This window comes from Capra hircus, chromosome 6 (assembly GCF_001704415.2).
Source record: "Capra hircus breed San Clemente chromosome 6, ASM170441v1, whole genome shotgun sequence".
NCBI lineage: Eukaryota > Metazoa > Chordata > Mammalia > Artiodactyla > Bovidae > Capra > Capra hircus.
Window position 1 is genome coordinate 15,808,816 of NC_030813.1, and position 20,791 is coordinate 15,829,606.

At 41.4% G+C, this 20,791-nt stretch overlaps 1 protein-coding gene and 1 pseudogene across 1 annotated transcript in view; one reads left to right on the forward strand and one right to left on the reverse strand.

Annotated features, from left to right (window-relative positions):
* The window catches only part of EGF (epidermal growth factor), an 89,734-nt gene extending 79,182 nt beyond the window's left edge, over window positions 1-10,552 (reverse strand). Inside the window, 1 exon segment of the mRNA XM_018049910.1 lies at window positions 10,426-10,552. Within this exon segment, the coding sequence (XP_017905399.1) occupies window positions 10,426-10,552 (127 nt within the window).
* Window positions 20,010-20,353, forward strand: LOC102182390 (annotated as a pseudogene).

Genomic DNA, 20,791 nt, shown 5'->3' on the forward strand with positions numbered 1-20,791 from the left:
GACAGAAACAAAAAGAAAATAAGAAGGGTTGGAATTTAGTTATTTCCTAAGTTACCACTCCATTGTTCATATTCTACCAGAGAACATCCAGGATAAGATGATTGCTAGGACCTGGCTCATGTCAAGAAACAAACTTCACATTTCTCTAAGAATTGTTGAAAATCTGAAGAAATAGGTATTAGAAAACTTACACAAAGCAAAGGTGTTTCTAATATGCCTTATCTTACTGTGTTTGATAGGATAATAGATAATATTTAGTGGGAACACACTGTGTGTTTGGCAAGATTCTAAGCACCTTACACAAATTTATTTAGTCTTCACAACAATCCTGTGAGCTAAGTATTAACATCTCATATCAACTATATAATTGGACCTTATCCATTTCAGGAGTTGAGGCCTAGCTGGACCTGATAGGCAGGGTGCACTGACCAGCCATGACAGGATCCCTTCACACAATGCAAAGTGATAAGCGAGTGGGACACAGGAACTACCACCTGTCTGAAACAGCTCCAGGTTTTCCTGGGACAAAATCAATCCACTTGTGTAAAGCACCAACCAAAATTCACTCTGTCTAAAATATATCCTGTTTGAAAATGGCACTTTATCCTGTCCCTTTAGTAGCAAAACCCTGGTCATTTCACATGTGTCAACATAATCTGCATTAAAGAGGAATATCCATGCAGAAGGTGCTTCTGTTTAGCTTTCTGTTGCAGAAGATAACACCTTGATGTTGGAAGACAATCTCCTATTATCCTTCATGAACCTTGTTGGGTGGTTCTTAAATGCACTGAGGCTCACAATGAAGTTTTCTTCACATACCTTATTTTTTTTTCCCCTCTTACATGAAATTTTTGCCATGATTCATTAGAATAGCCAAGAAATATAAAAGTTTCAGAATTTGTTTCAAATATGTTTTCCAAAACATAATAACTTGTAATCCACTTAGCACTTTAAAAATTCTCAACAATGTTGGTTGAATCTTAAAAAATATACATTTCCACACACTGGGTAAATCACCATTAATGATAGTAACTTTTGCAATTTCCTTGCAAACCAAGAAAAAATTAAGCTCCTATGGTAAACAGAATAATTGTAAGCTTCAGAGGGAAGGAAAGAAACACCAAAATATACCTAGTAGGTTCTACCTCTGGGCATGTTTTGAAACCTCATTAGGGAAGGACCCAAAATGCAGAGGATTGGTGTCAGCAGCCATACATTATGACAGTGTTAAGTTTTAAGAACCTTCCATCTTTGACCTATTTATTCAAGGATAGTTTATAGAAGAAGAAAGATGATTCTTCAAGCTTCTGAAAGTTTAACCAGAAAAGCATTGAAATGAATGAAATAAAATACTATTTCTCAACTGACAAACCAAGTGCTAAAGAATAAGACAGCTGCTCTGATGTCTGTATCCTAGCTGTCTGTGTCCTAGCTACCAAGCATCCACAAAAAGAACCACCTCATGAATGAGATCTACTCACTACACACAAAGCTGGTCCATAGCACCCTGATAGGCAGCTCTGAAGCGAGGAAGCAGGTAATGTGTTCCTCTGAAAGCCTTCATCTATTTTACACTGGATGGGGCTTAGCAAATGAATCCATGCACACCATGAATCACTGTCACACTCACATAAACTCCAGGGTACTAAGTATCCTGGAAAATCCAGACACTGAGTGACATTAGCACAGCTGAGCTTGGGAGAATCCCAAAATCAAGGTCATAAGTGAAGACAGGTGCATACACCAACTCAAACTCCAGACTCAGAAAGGTCAAGAGGTGATGAGAACAGACATTCCTGCCTTGTATTTAGCTAAAGAGACTGAAATTTCTGCACATTAACTAATTTCCAGCATCAAAGGAAAGCTTTGAATGATGATGTTAAGGAGAAAGATCTCCAAAAGGAAAACATATTTGTATGTTTTTGTCTACAACTGCCCGCAGAGGTTAGTAACATTGGCCATATAAAATAAAATATTTTCTGATACAGCAAGACCTTTCAAGAAATATAAAGTTCACTTCTATTTAAAGTAATTTTTTCTTCTTCTCACCTGACAAGAACATCACTTATCCTTCCAGGCCCAGATCTCAGTCATCTTCTTGTCATGGATCCCAACAACTGGGACAGCTGGGGACATGCCTGGAGTGATAATATACGAAGCCAATATTTATTAACATTATTGTTAAAAAAGAATCTCTACAAAATAAACCTTCATTCCTGGTTCACCTAATATCCAGGTAATACTGCCTTCATGGTGAGTAGTATTAGCATTCTGGATGAAAGTACTGACCTATAGGCAAGAAGTAAACAGACAGTGGGGACAATTATGCTCTGATGGTCAAGGTTTTGTTGTTGCTGTTATTTTTGTTCCTGGTTCTTTCTTAAAGTTAATTTTAACATTAGAAACTACAACATAATGAAGCTCACATTTTGTTCCCTAGCTCTGCTGCTGCTAAGTCGCTTCAGTCATGTCCGACTCTGTGCGACCCCATAGATGGCAGCCCACCGGGCTCCCCCATTCCTGGGATTCTCCAGGCAAGAACACTGGAGTGGGTTGCCATTTCCTTTTCCAATGCATGAAAGTGAAAAGTCAAAGTGAAGTCGCTCAGTCGTGTCCGACTCTTAGCGACCCCATGGACTGCAGTCTACCAGGCTCCTCCGTCCATGGGATTTTCCAGGCAAGAGTACTGGAGTGGGGTGCCTTTGCCTTCTCTACCCTAGCTCTGCTACTGCTACTGCTAAGTCACTTCAGTCGTGTCCAACTCTGTGACCCCATAGACGGCAGCCCACCAGGCGCCCCCATCCTTGGGATTTTCCAGGCAAGAACACTGGAGTGGGTTGCCATTTCCTTCTCCAATGCGTGAAAGTGAAAAGTCAAAGTGAAGTCGGTCAGTCGTGTCCAACCCTCAGCGACCCCATGGACTGCAGCCTACCAGGCTCCTCCATCCATGGGATTTTCTGGGCAAGAGTACTGGAGTGGAGTGCCATTGCCTTCTCCAATGCATGAAAGTGAAAAGTCAAAGTGAAGTCACTCAGTCGTGTTCAACTCTCTAGGATTTCTCAAATTTGGAGTTATTACTACAACACTAAGCTGTTTTATGGAATTTGAGAATGTCTTGAAAAATATTGAGGAATTCCTTGAAGAAAAGTACATTGTAAGTTCTCTAGCTATTCACACTAGTTGTTGAGTCTTTTTTTGTTCACAACAAACAAAACTGCTTCATTAAAATAACTGCTGAAATAGATTAGGCAGTTTACATATATTGGAAGGTTACTAGTTTCTTCTCCAATTTTTCTCCACTATAATCAAAGTGACTAAAATATTAAGAATGTTGAACAGATTTTAGAAGACTTATTTTCCAGTTAAGGAATTTTTGTTTCCTTTCATCTGAGGTGTTATATTTGATTTTTTAACTGTCTGGACTGAGAGACAATATGTAAGTTCAGTTCAGTTCAGTCACTCAGTCATGTCCAACTCTCTGCGACCCCATGAATTGCAGCACGCCAGGCCTCCCTGTCCATCACCAACTCCCGGGGTTCACTCAAACTCATGTCCATCGAGTCGGTGATGCTATCCAGCCATCTCATCCTCTGTCATCCCCTTCTCCTCCTGCCCCCAATCCCTCCCAGCATCAGAGTCTTTTCCAATGAGTCAATTCTTCGCATGAGGTGGCCAAAGTATTGGAGTTTCAGCTTTAGCATCAGTCCTTCCAAAGAACACCCAGGACTGATCTCCTTTAGAATGGACTGATTGGATCTCCTTGCAGTCCAAGGGACTCTCAAGAGTCTTCTCCAACACCACACTTCAAAGCATCAATTCTTCAGCACTCAGCTTTCTTCACAGTCCAACTCTCAGATCCATACATGACCACTGGAAAAACCATAGCCTTGACTAGATGGACCTTCGTTGGTAAAGTAATGTCTCTGCTTTTGAATATGCTATCTAGGTTGGTCATAATTTTCCTTCCAAGGAGTAAGCGTCTTTTAATTTCATGGCTGCAGTCACCATCTGCAGTGAATTTGGAGCCCTCCAAAAATAGTCTGCCACTGTTTCCACTGTTTCCCCATCTATTTCCCATGAAGTGAAGTGATGGGACCAGATGCCATGATCTTAGTTGTCTGAATGTTGAGCTTTAAGCCAACATTTTCACTCTCCTCTTTCACTTTCATCAAGAGGCTCTTTAGTTCCTCTTCACTTTCTGCCATAAGGGTGGTGTCATCTGCATATCTGAGGTTATTGAAATTTCTCCCGGCAATCTTGATTCCAGCTTATGCTTCTTCCAGCCCAGTGTTTCTCATGATGTACTCTGCATATAAGTTAAATAAGCAGGGTGACAGTATACAGCCTTGATATACTCCTTTTCCTATTTGGAACCAGTCTGTTGTTCCATGTCCAGTTCTAACTGTTGCTTCCTGACCTGCATATAGGTTTCTCAAGAGGCAGATCAGGTGGTCTGGTATTTCCATCTCTTCCAGAATTTTCCACAGTTTATTGTGATCCACACAGTCAAAGGCTTTGGCATAGTCAATAAAGCAGAAATAGATGTTTTTCTGGAACTCTCTTGCTTTTTCCATGATCCAGCAGATGTTGGCAATTTGATCTCTGGTTCCTCTGCCTTTTCTAAAACCAGCTTGAACATCAGGGAGTTCACAGTTCATGTATTGCTGAAGCCTGGCTTGAAGAATTTTGAGCATTACTTTACTAGTGTGTGAGACGAATGCAACTTTGCGGTGGTTTGAGCATTCCTTGGTATTGCCTTTCTTTGGGATTGGAATGAAAACTGACCTTTTCCAGTCCTGTGGCCACTGCTGAGTTTTTCAAGTTTGCTGACATATTGAGTGCAGCACTTTCACAGCATCATCTTTCAGGATTTGAAATAGCTCAACTGGAATTCCATCACCTCCACTAGCTTTGTTCAAAGTGATGCTTTCTAAGGCTCACTTGACCTTACACTAGGTGAGTGATCACACTATTGTGATTATCTTGGTCATGAAGATCTTTTTTGTAAACCCCCCTTTACTTGAAAAATAATTAGCCATCCTTTTGCTTATCTCTTCACGCTTAAGTGAAAGGAGCTGAGCTAATAAAGAAGGATGTAACATTTATTCCATCATTCTACTACTTCTCTGAAACAGTCTCTCCCAAGTAGGATGTGTACCCGTTAGAGACTGTAAGATGCTTCATTATTGTGTGGAAAGAAAACGTCAGAAATGTTACATGTTTTAATATTCATAATAATAGTGTATATAACTAATGTAAGTGATAGATAAAACTGTATTGGGAGCATAAGTTCACATTTTAACTTTTTTAAAGTGGAAGGGAGTTTGGAGGTTAAGGAAGGTCAAACAAACAAAAAAAAAACCCAGCCATTTATACTATACAAGGAAATATGTCACTAGATTTTCATGAAGGCAAATTTGTAGATGATAAAGTAAGATTCTGAATTTAAAGCCAAATTACGGATCCATTTATCTTTATTGGGAAGCACTTGCTTTACTCAAATAAGCAAATATTTCTCACCTTCCAATTTCTAAATTGAACGTCAAATAAAAGGGACAGACCACGACAAGCTCCAAAATGTAAATTCATTTAAAGAACTAATTTATCATTTCTTTATATGCCCTCAACAATTTTACAAATATTTTAAAAATTGGCTCCAAACATAGGAAAGAATACATTAGAGATTTAAATACATAGTGGCTTGTTTTTGCTACTGTTTAAATGACCACTGGTAAGATATCTAACAAGCAGACTTACTTTGCACTTGGTGAAATTTTTTATCAGTTGGTGTCACAGAAAGACAAATGCTGGAGCTGCAGTTCCATGAGGGCACTCAGTCAAACCAGTTTGATATGGCTTTATATTTTTAATAATCATTTCTTCTGAACACAAAATACAAGCTATGTATGTTGAAATTATTTTGAATACAAATTGTAATGTTATAAAACTATTATCAGGTTTTTCAACATGGCATTTTTCCATGTGTAAAAGAAATTTAATTATTATAGAAGAAACTAAGTCACATTTATAAAATTGTTGTCATTGTTCAGTTGCTCAGTCATGTCTGATCCTTTGTGACCCCATGGATTGCAGCAGGCCAGGCTTCCCTGTCCTTCACTATCTCCCAGAATTTGCTAAAACTCACGTCCATTGAGTCAGTGATGTCATACAACCATCTCATCCTCTGCCACCCCCTTTTCCTTCTGCCCTCAATATTTCCCAGCATCAGGATCTTTACCAATGAGCTGGTTCTTCATATCAGGTGGCCAAAGTATTGGAGCTTTAGAGAATACTACTACTATTACCACCAATAAAATAATGTCAACTATAATAAAAATATTAATACAAGCTAAGATTTATGGAGGGGCTTCCTAGGTAGCACTGGTGGTAAAGAACTTGCCTGCCAAAGCAGGAGACCCAAGAGACGTGGGTTCGATCCCTGGGTGGGGAAGATACCCTGGAGGAGGGCATGGCAACCTACTCCAGTATTCTTGCCTGGAGAATCTCATGGACAGAGGAGCCTGGTGGGCTGCAGTGCATATGGTCGCAAAGAGTTGAACACAACTGAAGTGACTTGGCATGCATGCACACGAGACTAATTGAGTGCTCATTACATTCCAGGCTCCATTTTATGCACTTTATGTTCTTATGCACTTTACTCAGTTATGTGATAACTGAGCGGTCCTGAACCCAAACTGCCCATTATGCCTGTTAGAAGCACCAAGGGAGGGTAATAAAAAAATATGCCCAGATTCCACCACCAGAGAAGTCTCTGACTCACATTGTCCAGGTGCTAACCCTATTAGTGGTTCTAACATGCAGCCAGAATTGAAAACAAATGCTTTAACACAATCCTGACAACAGTCCTGGGAGGAAGGGGTAATTATCTTTATTTTACAATGAGGACAATGAGACACACAGTTCACAAGCAGCAGAACTGGGTTCTGAACTCAGGCCAGCAGACTCCAAAACTGAAGCTCTTTACCACTAAGCTCCCTGGTGGCTCAGATGGTAAAGCATCTGCCCGCAATGCGGGAGACCCAGGTTTGATCCCTGGGTTGGGAAGATCCCCTAGAGAAGGAAGTGGCAACCCACTCCAGTATTCTTTCCTGGAAAATTCCATGGATGGAGGAGCCTGGTGGGCTACAGTCCATGGGATCACAAAGAGCTGGACATGACTGAGCGACTTCACCACTAAGCTCTACTACCCCTTCAAAGACCGGGAACCACTGAGGACTTAGGGGATGGTTTTATTCATATGGTATACATAAAAGATCATTCCTGTAATTTCTGAGCACTTAGGTTTTTTTTTGAAAAAGCTTTTGCATAACTCTAGCTGAAAAAATAAACCAGATTTTGATCATGAAATTACTCTGGTTTACACGTGATGGGGAAGCTGACCAAACCCTAGCCAGTGCTGAAATCAGTGATTTCACTGTTCACTGCTAAAGGTGGCCTCCCCAGATGGCTGACTAGTGCTGAGGTTTGGCCTGCATTTCTTCATCACTCTATTTACCAGGAAAGTTCATATAAATAATGCAGGCAGAGACATCAAACAGGAAAATTTCCTTTTCAATTGCTATTTCTCCTCCAAGGAAAATAGGCTTGAAAGTTCAAAAGCTACTCAACAAAAGCTACTCGTTCAAAAGCTACTTTTCCTTATTGCTCTCCTTTTGTAGTGTAGCCCAAACAGAAGCTAACAGAATACTCAGTGATTAAAAAAAAACAACAACAACAACAAAAAAAAGAAGCAATAGCAGCAGGAGGCATGGGGGAGGGGAGAAATGAAAAGAAAACCCATGTCTGTCTTACCACTTGGTTTATCAGGCTCATAGTCACATTCAAGACAACATGGCATAAAGTTACCTGAATCAGACCACAAAGGATTCTTCCTCCTGGGTCAGGCTGGCCACAGGTGGTCTGTCTCAATGCCAAGGGTGAGGAATAAGGCAAGAAGAATTTAATTAGAGGAAAAATAGATGATGGCACCATATCTATTTAGAGAGGAGAGATAATATCCTCTGAAATGCATGGGCATAGGGTGCGACCTGGGCAGTTATTGGCTAACATAAGACATGGAGTGTCAAGTAGAGGCTTTAAACTTTTGACTTGAAAGGAATGAGGGAGCAAAGAGTCAGAGTCACAAAGTGGCATCCAGGCATTCCACCCTCCATGGGGTCTGGGCCATGTCACTGCAGTGTTCAAATAAGGCATCTTGTGACATGATTTGATCAAAGAGATTTAGCCAAGATATGGAGCCAAGAGGATATTTATTAAGCACAATCTGCCAGCCTCTGTGGTAAGTTCATTTCCCATATTATCCCATGGGATCCACACAACAATTCTGAAAGGGTGTATTATTATTTTTCAGCAATATTTCACTATGTAGTTGTGGTTTAGTTGTTAAGTCGATTCTGACTGTTGCGATCCTATGGACTGCAGCCCACAGGCTCCTCTGTCCACGGGATTTTTCAGGCAAGAATACTGCAGTGGGTTGCCATTTCCTCTCCAGGGGATCTTCCAGACCCAGGGATCGAACCCCAGTCACCTGTGCTGCAGGCAGCCTCCTGCATTGCAGATGGATCCTTCACTTGACTGAGCCACCAGGGAATTACAATATATTCCACTATAGCTCCAGTATTAACTAGGTAGCATAGATTTGAAATGAGGTTTGTTTGCCTCTAAAACCTTGGTTCCTTCCATTTTGTGACACAGTCCTCCTAACTCATTGTTTCTATCCTGGGCTTCAGGCTTATTTCTTCAACCAGCCCCAGTGAAGGCACTTTTGAGCCACCAGCAGGGACTAGTGAGAAGTGCAAGGTGTAGGTTCCCTTCTTAGCAGCGAGTTCCTTGAGACTCTAAAGCCCTGTACAGAAGTTCATTTGCATCTTATTTTTTCTCTCTCAGTTTCTGCTTCTTGACTGGTTCCCACTCTCTCTTTGCATCCCATGCAGATGCCTGGCTGTGGTCACTTGCCAATTACTCTCTCCCAACCCAAGAGGGTCCAGGCCACTCGACAAAAACTGTGCTTAAAAGCTCTGCCTCCAACAGCTGAGTCACCGGCTCATGGGGTTATTTTTGCTTTTTGTCTTTTTTTTTTTTTGGCTGCACTGCACAACGTGTGGAATTTTAGTTCCCCAATGAGACTTGGGATGGAACCTGAGCCCCCTGCAGTAGAAGCTTAGAGAATAACCACTGGACCTCCAGGAAAGTTTCTGTCATTCCTTTTTTGCTTTTATTGTTTAGGACTTGCATTATCAAGTCAGGGATACTCATTCATTCAGCAAGAATTTGCTGAGTATAAACTATGACAGTGGATATGTTCCAGGTGCTGGGGACCCAGAGATAATTAGAACTCAGTCCTTCCTTCCAATACCCTAGGGTTCTGCTCACCCATTCCAGTGAGTGCTGCCTGGTGACAGAGCCTTGACCTCCTCATCCCTGTAATTTCCTTTACAGCCAGGACAGGAGCCCAATGTCAGCAGTTTGGCTCAGAACTGTTCCGTTTACTCCCATTATTTTGTGCTAATTTCCAGAGGCTTCTCTTTCTCTTCTGGAAAATTTACTGTTTCCCTCTATCTACCTCTTTTGGGGAGCCAGACCTCTTCTCAAAAGGGTAAAATGACAAGAAAGGAATATCAGGACAGTTTATGCCCTTTAGTTAATGGAAATGACTGCCCTATTTGAGCAACAGGTTGGAGAGCCACCAAGGATTAAAATGAATTCTTACTCAGGATTGCTATTTTGCATTCAGTAGAATTCCCACTTCCTCTTGATTAAGAGCCCATTTAATATGAGAGGGGTTGTGGCATATTATCATTTCTTAGCAGTTTCCAAAGTTACAATGCACCTGTTACTAAAACTGGCGCTGCATCAGAGCTTCAGAAACAGCTGTGGGGGAGAATGCAAGGAGGTTTAATCTGAAATTTAGCTTAACTTTCACAATGAAGGAATCACATTTGTTCCCAGTTCCCTCCTCATTTTTCACTGGTTTTTAGAAACCTCTTAGTTCCTACACAAAGTTATTCAAAGGATGTTTTTTCCTTTATGGCTTAGAGACAGTTTCAAAATTTTAAAAAAGTCATCTGTTTCCCCAGTTTCCCATATAAAGCTGGTCAACTAAGTATTTAATCACTCATCACATCAGAATCAAGACAGAGGTTTATGTTCAACTAGTTAAAAATGAGACCTATTCACTCACACACAGAAGAATAGTTTGAATTATTATAGTTAGTCCTAACAGCCAATAGGATGTTACAGTCCTAACAGCCAATAAGGAAATAAACATGCATTGAAAACAAAAAGGAAGCAAATATACACATCCAAAGACAAATCGGAAACAAATGCCAAGTATACAAGATGGAACGAACAGGTATAAGAAGGGTTTCTGGGAAGATGTGAACTCCTGTTGATTAGATTACTTACCTGCACAAGTAGAATTCCCATTTCCAGAGGGAGAGCCTTCAGGACAGTTCCAGTGCAGCAGGGCCAAGAGGCTAACAAAACTAAATTTGAAAACTACCAGCAACACAATGACAAGGAAATGCAGCATGATGTTGATGGACTTGAACTCTCAATAGAAAATAAGCTGACTTTGCTTGAGCACAGCCCTGGCAAGGTAGGTATGTCTGACTCTCAGTGTGTCCACTCAGGTTGGCCTGCAGCTCTGGGGTATCTTTTCCTCTGTTGCTCTGCTGTTGCCCTTTTGCTCCTTCTCCTTCAACTCAAGACAGCATCCAGATGCAGCCTGAGGGGAAAGATTACTTTAAATTTTTGGGAAGCTGTAAGAAATATCTGACAGCCTTACGACAAATTACACAGAGTTGAACAGCCATGCACTGGAGGCCTGCTGCTGTCTTCACTGTGACAAGGCAGAGTTGCAGGGCCAAGGGGAGAAAAAGGAAACTAGGGAAGAATTGGTGGAAACTTCCCAGCACAACCCTTGATAAAATAAGGACATACGATTCCTCCTCAAACATGGTTTCTCATTTTGAAAAGTAGAATGACTCCTCTTTCCTTTTTAAAGCCTCTTTGACTCTGCCCCTCTCCTTTAGTAACACTTTAGTGAGCCTCTGTTTGCAAATAATTCCATGCTCCAGGAAAGTGGGTACCACTGCCAAGGAGACAGCTGACTGTTCACCACGAGCATTCCGGGCAAAACCAGGTAAAGAGCCATGAGGGGTGCTGTGAAGTTGCTTCTGGTGTCTTGGAGGTACCTGCTGAATATTGGCTTTTAACATCTGGCAGGATGCAGACAACGTTAAATCATGTCGTATAAATTAGTGGTGAACAGCACTGCTGATAATGCAGACTTAGAGCAATTGATCATTCATCTGAGCAATACTAAAGAAAACTGACCTTCAGTTTGTTATGTGAGTGAATGTCAACACCAGCGCACATTCCTGGAGCTTTTTCTTTCTCCCTCCCGTATATTTTATAGCGAAATTTGAAAGAGTATTCTTTCCAAATCAAAGGGAAATCCTTGATGCCAGATGAAGAGTTACAGTATGCATAGTCACCCTTTCTTGCAGCAGGACCATGATAAAACACCGTGAGGGGCCAGGAGCGCAGGGAAAGGAGGGGACTGTTATCACAGAGCAGTGCTGGAAAAAAAACAAGCTAATAGCACTGTTCTGCTGGAAGTTTTACTTTTGTTACCTTATGGTAGGCAGAGAGGAGGATCCAGCCTCTCCAACCCAGCGCAGTACATTCTTATCCTTTCTCAGGTGGCACAAGCTGCAGACATTCAATAACTTCTAACAGTTGGGCCCTCTTTAATTTCAGGTCCCAGTTCTCACACAATCCAATGGATACGCCCTATTCAGTAGCTAGTGAGCAGTAAGGCAAATCTTCCTACCTGGGAATAAAAACTTGAATAGTCTTAATCTCTCTCTTTTTAAAGAGTGGCATTTTGTTTCACAAATCCTGCTCACAGTGCCAGTTTATGTTTTGCCAAAATTTTTATTTTGTTTTAGGTTCAAAGGATTCGTTAACAAAAGAAATCACTTGTTACACACAAATATACAATTTCAATATATATTAGAGGATTATTTGACTTAATTTCAATATACAGTCATTAAAAGAAGAGAAATAGAAACAATAAAGAAAAGTAACAGCACATACATCACCAAACTGGGATGACAGACATCCAGACTTAGACAGCACTGGGAAGTCTCATTAACAGCAATCTGGAGTTCCAGTTGGGAAAGGGTTCCAGGGTGCATCCACCCCATGGGTGAGACTTCAAATTGCAGTTTCAGGGACTCCCCATTTATAATCCCAAGCTGCAATCTGATATTGTTATCAGTTTGCATACAAAAATGCAGCTCTGTTTTTTTTTTTAACTTTTATAATGCCATATATTTCACTTTGTGAATCACAGAACTTCTGAGTCCCCAGGGGTTGGCCAGACTCTCAGGGGCTCAAGAATTCCAAGATGCACTCCTTTGCTTATTATCTAAAGTGCCACCTGACTTGCTATGCATGTAGGCAGGCACGGAATCCAGGCAATGTCCAGGCAGGTCCAAGGCAGGTCAGAGTCCTGCTCTCCTGCCTCTGAAGCCTGAACAAGACTTCCTCCATTTTAATTTCCCTAACAGCTGGCCTTAGGATTATTTAAGCTACATAACATAGGAATAGGGCAAAATAAAATGGGCAGTCTTCTTAATTCTGTAAGTCAAATAACAATTCCAGATAGTCAAAAGAAATAAAGTGATCAAAGAAACAAGAAATGAATTATACAATGCAGAAAACAGTTTTTAAGCAGTAGGGGATTTAGTAAAGAAAAAATCCCGATATAAATCACAGCAGGATTCTCTATGACCCACCTCCCAGAATATTGGAAATAAAAGCAAAAATAAACAAACGGGACCTAATTAAACTCAAAAGCTTCTGCACAACAAAGGAAACTATAAGCAAGGTGAAAAGACAACCTTCAGAATGGGAGAAAATAATAGCAAATGAAGCGACTGACAAACAACTAATCTCAAAAATATACAAGCAACTCCTGTAGCTTAATTCCAGAAAAATAAACGACCCAATCAAAAAATGGGCCAAAGAATGAAATAGACATTTCTCCAAAGAAGACATACAGATGGCTAACAAACACATGAAAAGATGCTCAACATCATTCATTATCAGAGAAATGCAAATCAAGACCACAATGAGGTACCATTTCACGCCAGTCAGAATGGCTGCAATCCAAAAGTCTACAAGCAATAAATGCTGGAGAGGATGTGGAGAAAAGGGAACCCTCTTACACTGTTGGTGAGAATGCAAACTAGTACAGCCACTATGGAGAACAGTGTGGAAATTCCTTAAAAAACTGGAAATAGAACTGCCTTATGACCCAGCAATCCCGCTGCTGGGCATACACACCAAGGAAACCAGAATTGAAAGAGACACGTGTACCCCAATGTTCATCACAGCACTGTTTATAATAGCCAGTGGAAGCAACCTAGATGTCCATCAGCAGATGGATGGGTAAGAAAGCTGTGGTACATATACACAATGGAGTATTACTCAGCCATTAAAAAGAATACATTTGAATCAGTTCTAATGAGGTGGATGAAACTGGAGCCAATTATACAGAGTGAAGCAAGCCAGAAAGAAAAACACCAATACAGTATACTAATGCATTATATATGGAATTTAGAAAGGTGGTAATGATAACCCTGTATGCAAGACAGCAAAAGAGACATAGATGTATAGAACAGACTTTTGGACTCTGTGGGAGAGGGAGAGGGTGGGATGATTTGGGAGAATGGCATTTAAACATATATAATATTATATAAGAAATGAATCGCCAGTCCAGGTTCGATGCATGACACTGGATGCTTGGGGCTGGTGCACTGGGACGACCCAGAGGGATGGTACAGGGAGGGAGGAGGGAGGGGGGTTCGGGATGGGGAACATGTGTATGCCTGTGGCGGATTCATGTTGGTGTATGGCAGGACCAATATAGTATTGTGGAGTAATTAATCTCCAATTAAAATAAATAAATTTATATTAAAAAAAGAAAAAATCCCACCATGAATGAGAAGTACGCTTTTGTACATCAACTTCTACATCCATTAACTTATTGGCAGCAATGGTAGTAAAAACAGAATGTTCTATCAAGGTACAATTATGTTTATCTATGAAATTTTGTAACTCTTTGGTTCCTTGTAAAATCTTACATAACAGTTCTAAGAAGAAGCTAATATTAGGAACAGATAAAGTAAGGAATAATATTTGGGTCCATAATACCTAATTTCTCATGGGGGGAAAGTAATAAGTGGTCCCCCTCCAATATAAATGATCAAAGTATGTTAGATATGTGTTTGTGCAGCGTTGGTGGTATGGTGGTGAGCATAGCTGCCTTCCAAGCAGCTGACTCTGGTTCGTTTCCTGGCCAAAGCAATGGGCCAATCTTTGGGCTTCCCTGATAGCTCAGTTGGTAAAGAATCCACCTGCAGTACAGGAGACCCCAGTTTGATTCCTGCATCAGGAAGATCTGCTGGAGAAGGGATAGGCTACCCACTCCAGTATTCTTGGGCTTCCCTTGTGGCTCAGCTGGTAAAGAATCTGCCTGCAATGTGGGAGACCTGCATTCGAGACCTGAGTTGGGAAGATTCCCTGGAGAAGGGAAAGACTACCCACTCCAGTATTCTGGCCTGGAGAATTCCATGGACTGTATAGTTCATGGGGTCGCAAAGAGTCAGACACGACTGAGCAACTTTAAAAAAAAGATGTGCTAGACATCTGGAAAACGGAGTTACTAATTGATATATAGAAGTTGTGTTTACATCGTCAGTTACAATACATACTAATTAAGGGGCTATTTTTAAAAATTCTTACAGGATTTAGGGAAGATAGTTCATTCACAATGGTTGGTTGGTTCCCCTAAAGGCAAGAAGTTGGTCCACATAGCAGTTCCTCACTAGTCTTGTCACAGCCTATCAATAGGTGGGTACAGCTATTAAAGTCAATCAGCACATAATATTTGTGTTCAGGGCTTGAGCTATATCTTTATCAGCACTGTGTAATCTAGCAAACAGACAAATTTTGCCCATAGAAAGTCTAAGTTAAGAAAGGACAGACCTTGTCTGCTAGGAATGCAAAACTATCCTGAGCCTAGGTCTGGCTCATGTTTCAAAGACTTAGAATTGGACACAACTTAGTGACTAAACAACAACACAACAACAACTCTTGTGACAGATTATTCTTGGAAGCCTGACTATAATGCGGATTGTCACTCACACCTCAGCCTTCAAGGATATGCTACAAGTAAAACAAAAATATGAAGAAACCTATTTGGGACACTTCTCTTCATATTTTTCTTTTAATTGTAGCGTATCCCTGAAGATTGAGGTGTGAATGACAATCCGTATTATAGTCAGGCTTCCAAGAATAATCTGTCACAAGAGTTGTTGTTGTGTTGTTGTTGTATAGTCACTAAGTCATAGCCAACTCTAAGTCTTTGACTCTTTGCGACCACATGGACTATATAGCCTGCCAGGCTCCTATCTCCTTGGGATTTCCCAGGCAAGAATACTGGAGTGGGTTGCCATTTCCTTCTCTAGGGGTCTTCCTGACCCAGGGATCAAACCTGAAGCTCTTGTGTCCCTTGCTTGGCAGGCAGATTCTTTATCGCTGTGCCATCTGCGAAGCCCCATTCTTTACCCACAGGGGAAGGCAAGTGGCCAATCCATTGGCTACTCACCAAGAATCTGTGTATATGTATCAGTCAAATTTTCTTCCTTTAAAGCCTACTGTTAGCAGGGTTTCCCAGGTGGCGCTAGTGGTAAAGAACCTGCCTGCCAATGCAGGAGATGTGAGACATGGGTTCAGTTCCCAGGTAGGGAAGATCTCCTGGAGAAAGGCATGGCAACTCACTCCAGTATTCTTGTCTGGAGTATGCCATGGACAGAGGAGCCTGGCAGACTACAATCCGTACAGCCGCACAGAGCTGGACATGGCGGAAGTGACTTAGCACACATGCATGCATGTGCTATTGACACATTTGGATTGTGGTGCTGGACAAGACTCTTGGGAGTCCCTTGGATGGCAAGGAGGTCAAACCAGTCAATCCCAAAGGAAGTCAACCCTGAATATTCACTGGAAGGACTGATGTTGAAGCTGAAGATCCAATACTTTGATCAATGGATGTGAAGAGCCAACTCATTGGAAAAGACCTTGATGCTAGGAAAGACTGAGGGCAGAAGGAGAAGAGGGCCAAAGAGGATGAGATGGCTAGATGGCATCATTGACTCAGTGGACATGAGTCTGAGCAAATTCAAGGAGATAGTGAAGTGCAGGGAAGCCTGGCCTGCTGCAGTTCATGGGTTTGCGAAGAATCAGACACTCCTGCTGCTGCTGCTAAGTCACTTCAGTCGTGTCCGACTCTGTGCGACCCCATAGACAGCAGCCCACCAGGCTCCCCAGACCCTGGGATTCTCCAGGCAAGAAGACTGGAGTGGGTTGCCATTTCCTTCTCCAATGCATGAAAGTGAAAAGTCAAAGTGAAGTCGCTCAGTCGTGTCCGACTCTTCGCGACCCCATGGACTGCAGCCCATCAGGCTCCTCCGTCCATGGGATTTTCTAGGCAAGAGTACTGGAGTGGGGTGCCAGAACCAAACAATACTTAGCAACTGAACAACAACAGCATACTATGTATAATTCAAATTGACTACTCTTGGTATACTTCTTTCCAGCTTCTGGAAATTTCGTATTCCAGAAATCCAAGGACATTCTTTTGTCTTATTTTTTCCCTAAGCTCTAATTAGCACATAGTTCAATGATAGATACATGTAATTTTATAATCCCTGGGTATAGCTCATGGGGTGGTGGTGGTTTACGCACTAAGTTGTATCCTACTCTTGCGACCCCATGAACTGTAGCCTGCCAGGCTTCTCTGACTATGGCATTTCCCAGGCAAGAATATTGGAGTGGGTAGCTTTTTCCTTCTCCAGGGGATCTTGCCGACCCAGGGATAGAACCTGGGTCTCCCGAACTGCAGGTGGATTATTTACCAACTGAGCCACCAGGGAAGCTAATCTCCATCCAAAGATAGATTACTGAGATGAGCTTTAGAATAATTCAATTAAACTTTTTAGTAATCAAACATAACAGAAAGGAACTATCTGGGAAGTGAGTCTTCCCAATATAGATCTCAGCTAACAAAACTAGAATTTACTACCCAGTGAAACAGAAATTTCTTGTGAGGACATTAACCCTGCAGCCAGGGAAGGCTTTATCCCATCAAATAAAAAATGAGGTTTGTCAGGGAATCAGGAAAAACCAAGCAGTCTTAGATTTCCTATAGCCCTGGCTGCTTGATTTACAGCTATTGTTTACCCATTTTAAATTCCTTGATTTAGTAGTAGACTCTTGCCATGTCCTAAGGGCATCAGGATAGCAAAAGTCTGATGATGAAGGTTAATTTTTTGTAGATACACAAGTTGCTTTATCTATGTGTGTCACAAACTTCACAGATCATTGTGAAATAATATTTACTTACCAAAAGATTTTAAAAACAAATATAAATCACTTAAAGGCAAAGAAATTCATATATTCTGTTATGAAAAGTCACATGATAAGAAAACTTTTTTTCTCTTAACAGAGAGAGGAAACCAAATCCAGTGCAATACCAGTTTACTGTTAATAACAAAATTTGCTTATCTAGTTAGTTTTTTTGTTTTTTTAGAGGTTCTACCATTGTTTATGGAGAAGGAAATGGCAACCCACTCCAGTGTTCCTGCCTGGAGAATCTCAGGGACAGCGGAGCCTGGTGGGTTGCCGTCTATGGGGTTGCACAGAGTCTGACACAACTGAAGCGACTTAGCAGCAGCAGCAGCAGCAGTACTATAACTTACAAAATAACAACTGACATTTATTGAGGGCTTTGTGTGTCAGGCACTGCATTCAATGCTTTGCATATATTTTCTTGATTTAAATTGTGGCTCAGAGGTTAAAGCGTTGGCCTCCAATGCGGGAGACCCAGGTTCAATCCCTGGGTTGGGAAGATCCCCTGGAGAAGGAAATGGCAACCCACTCCAGTATTCTTGCCTGGAGAGTCCCATGAACGGAGGAAGCCTGGTAGGCCACAGTCCACAGGGTCGCAAAGAGTCGGACATGGCTGAGAGACTTCACTTTCACTTTACCATTGTTTATTATAAATTTTTTCCATATTAAAATATTTCTTCACCAACTATACATGTATTCACACACATATGCACACACATTCTAAATTCTAATAACATATTTGAAAATCACTTTTTATTTTACAAAGAGCTTTCCCACTCATGATATTACTTTATCTCCACAAGAATTTATGATCAGACAAGATTAATATGTGTTGGGTGACATATCTAGTTAGTTTTAATTTAATCTTAAGAAATCCTTTCTATAAATCTTGAAGAGGTAGTATTTTTGCAAAGGCATCAGAGTGAAACCCATAGCTCTCTATATGACAAAAAAGGCTTTAAAAGGCATGTTTAAAATCTGATTACAGGGGTTTCCCTGGTGGCTCAGTACTAAAGAATCCACCCACCAATGCAGGAGACTCAGAGTTCAATCCCTCATCCAGGAAGATCTCACTTGCCTTAGAGCAATTTAGAGCAAGCCCGTGGGCTGCAACTATTGAGCCTGTGCTCTAGAGCCTGGGAAGCCCAACAATCGAGCCCATGTACCACAACTACTGAAGCTCAGTGCCCTTGATCCTATGCTCCACAACAAAAGAAACCACTGCAATAAGAAGCCTGTGCAATGCAATGAAGAGTAGCCCCTGCTCACTCCAACTGGAGAAAAGCCCAAGCAGCAACAAAGACCCAGTACAGCCAAAAATAAATAAATTCTTAAAATTATTTTTTTTAAAGTCTGATTACAATGCAATTGACAAAGTAACTTGGTTACTGCTGTGACATGTAGCATTTTAAGATAGCAATTAGAATTATGACGGGATAATGTTTTACCAGGACATGTGAGATCTTTATGAAATCTATATAATTTCCAAAATACCTATATTAATAACATATTCCATACAATATAACCTGAGAAGATTTATTGCTCATTTGACAATTTGTTACTATTCAGTCACTAAGATTATGTCCAACTCTTCTCAATTCCATGAACTGAAGCACACCAGACTCCTCTGTCCTTTACCATCTTCCCAAGATTGCTCAAATTTGTGTCCATTGAATCAGTGATACTACCCAACCGTCTCATCCTCTTTGGCTCCTTCTCATTCTGCCTTCTGTCCTTCCCAGCATTGGGGTCTTTTCCAATCAGTCAGCTCTTCACATCAGTTGGCCAAAATATTGGAGTTTCAGCTTCAACATCAGTCTTTCCAGTGATTTCCAATATTCAGGGCTGATTTCCTTTAGAATTGACTGAGTTGATCTCCTTGCAGTTCAAGGGACTCTCAAGAGTCTTCCCCAGCACCACAGTTTGAAAGCACCAGTTCTTTGACACTCAGCTTTCTTTATGGTCTAACTCTCACAAATGTATATGACTACTGGAAAGACCATAGCTTTGACTATAAGCACCTTTGTTGGTAGAGTAATGTGTCTGCTTTTTAATACACTGTCTAGGTCCGTCATTGCTTTCCTTCCAAGGAGCGTTTAACAATGTTTCCCATGAACCTAACTAGTTTAATCTCTCTCTTTGGGATGTCCTACAGGCTCTTTGAGGGCTTCCCTGTTGGCTCAAATGGTAAAGAATCTGCTGCAATGCGGGAGACCTGGGTTCAACCTCTGAGTCAGGAAGGTCCCTTGGAGAAATGAATGGCAACTCACTCCAGTATTCTTGCCTGGAGAATTCCATGGGTAGAGGAGCCTGGCAAGCTACAGTCCATGGCAAAAGAATCAGACATGACTGAGCGACTAACACACACACACACACACACACACACACACACACGGGCTCTTTGAAGCATCCCAAAGTTAGCTAGAGGTCAAAAGGGCTTCATTAGAATTTGATTTAAGCTATGTCAATAAATATCAAAGGGTTCTTGTCTCTGCACTTCCAAGATGACCAAGAAAAGACGGAACAATGGTGCCCAAAAGGGCCACAGCCTCATGCACCCTATTCGCTGCACCTGTATGCCCAAGGATAAGGCCATTAAGAAGTTCATCATTCAGAATATGGTAGAGGCCGCAGCCATCAGGGACACTTCTGAAGCAAGTGTTTTTGATGCCTACTTGCTTCCCAACTGCATGTGAAACTACATTACCATGTGAGTTGTGCCATTCACAGCAAGGGAGTCAGTAATCACTCTCCGGAAGCCTGGGAAAACAGGACACCTCAACCCCGATTTAGACCTGCGGGTGCTGCTCCACGTCCTCCATCAAGTCCTCCACCAAAGCCCATCTAAGAATCCAAGTCCTTAAAGACTAAAGAAATACTGGTTTTCTGAAAAGACAATAAAATGAAAATTATACTTAAAAAATATATCAAAAGGGTTTAGAACACTCAAGATCAAAGGTCACAGTTTGTTATCACTATCAGTTTGTGTGCAAAAATGCAGCTCTGATTGTATCTTAACCTTTTTACAATGCTGTTTGTTTCACCTTGTGAATCAGAAGACTTCTTAGACCCCAGGGATTGGCCTGACCTTCAGGGTTCAATGCCTCCAAGACCCACTCCCTCTCTTATCTGAGGTATCACCTGACTTGCTGTGCATGCAGGCAGATGTCCAGGCAGGTCCTGCTCTCCTGCATCTGAATCCTGAACGAGACCTCCTCCATTTTAACTTCCCAAAAAGCACAAAATCTGGGAAGCATTGGGAATCCAGCATTGCTAAATGCTGTTC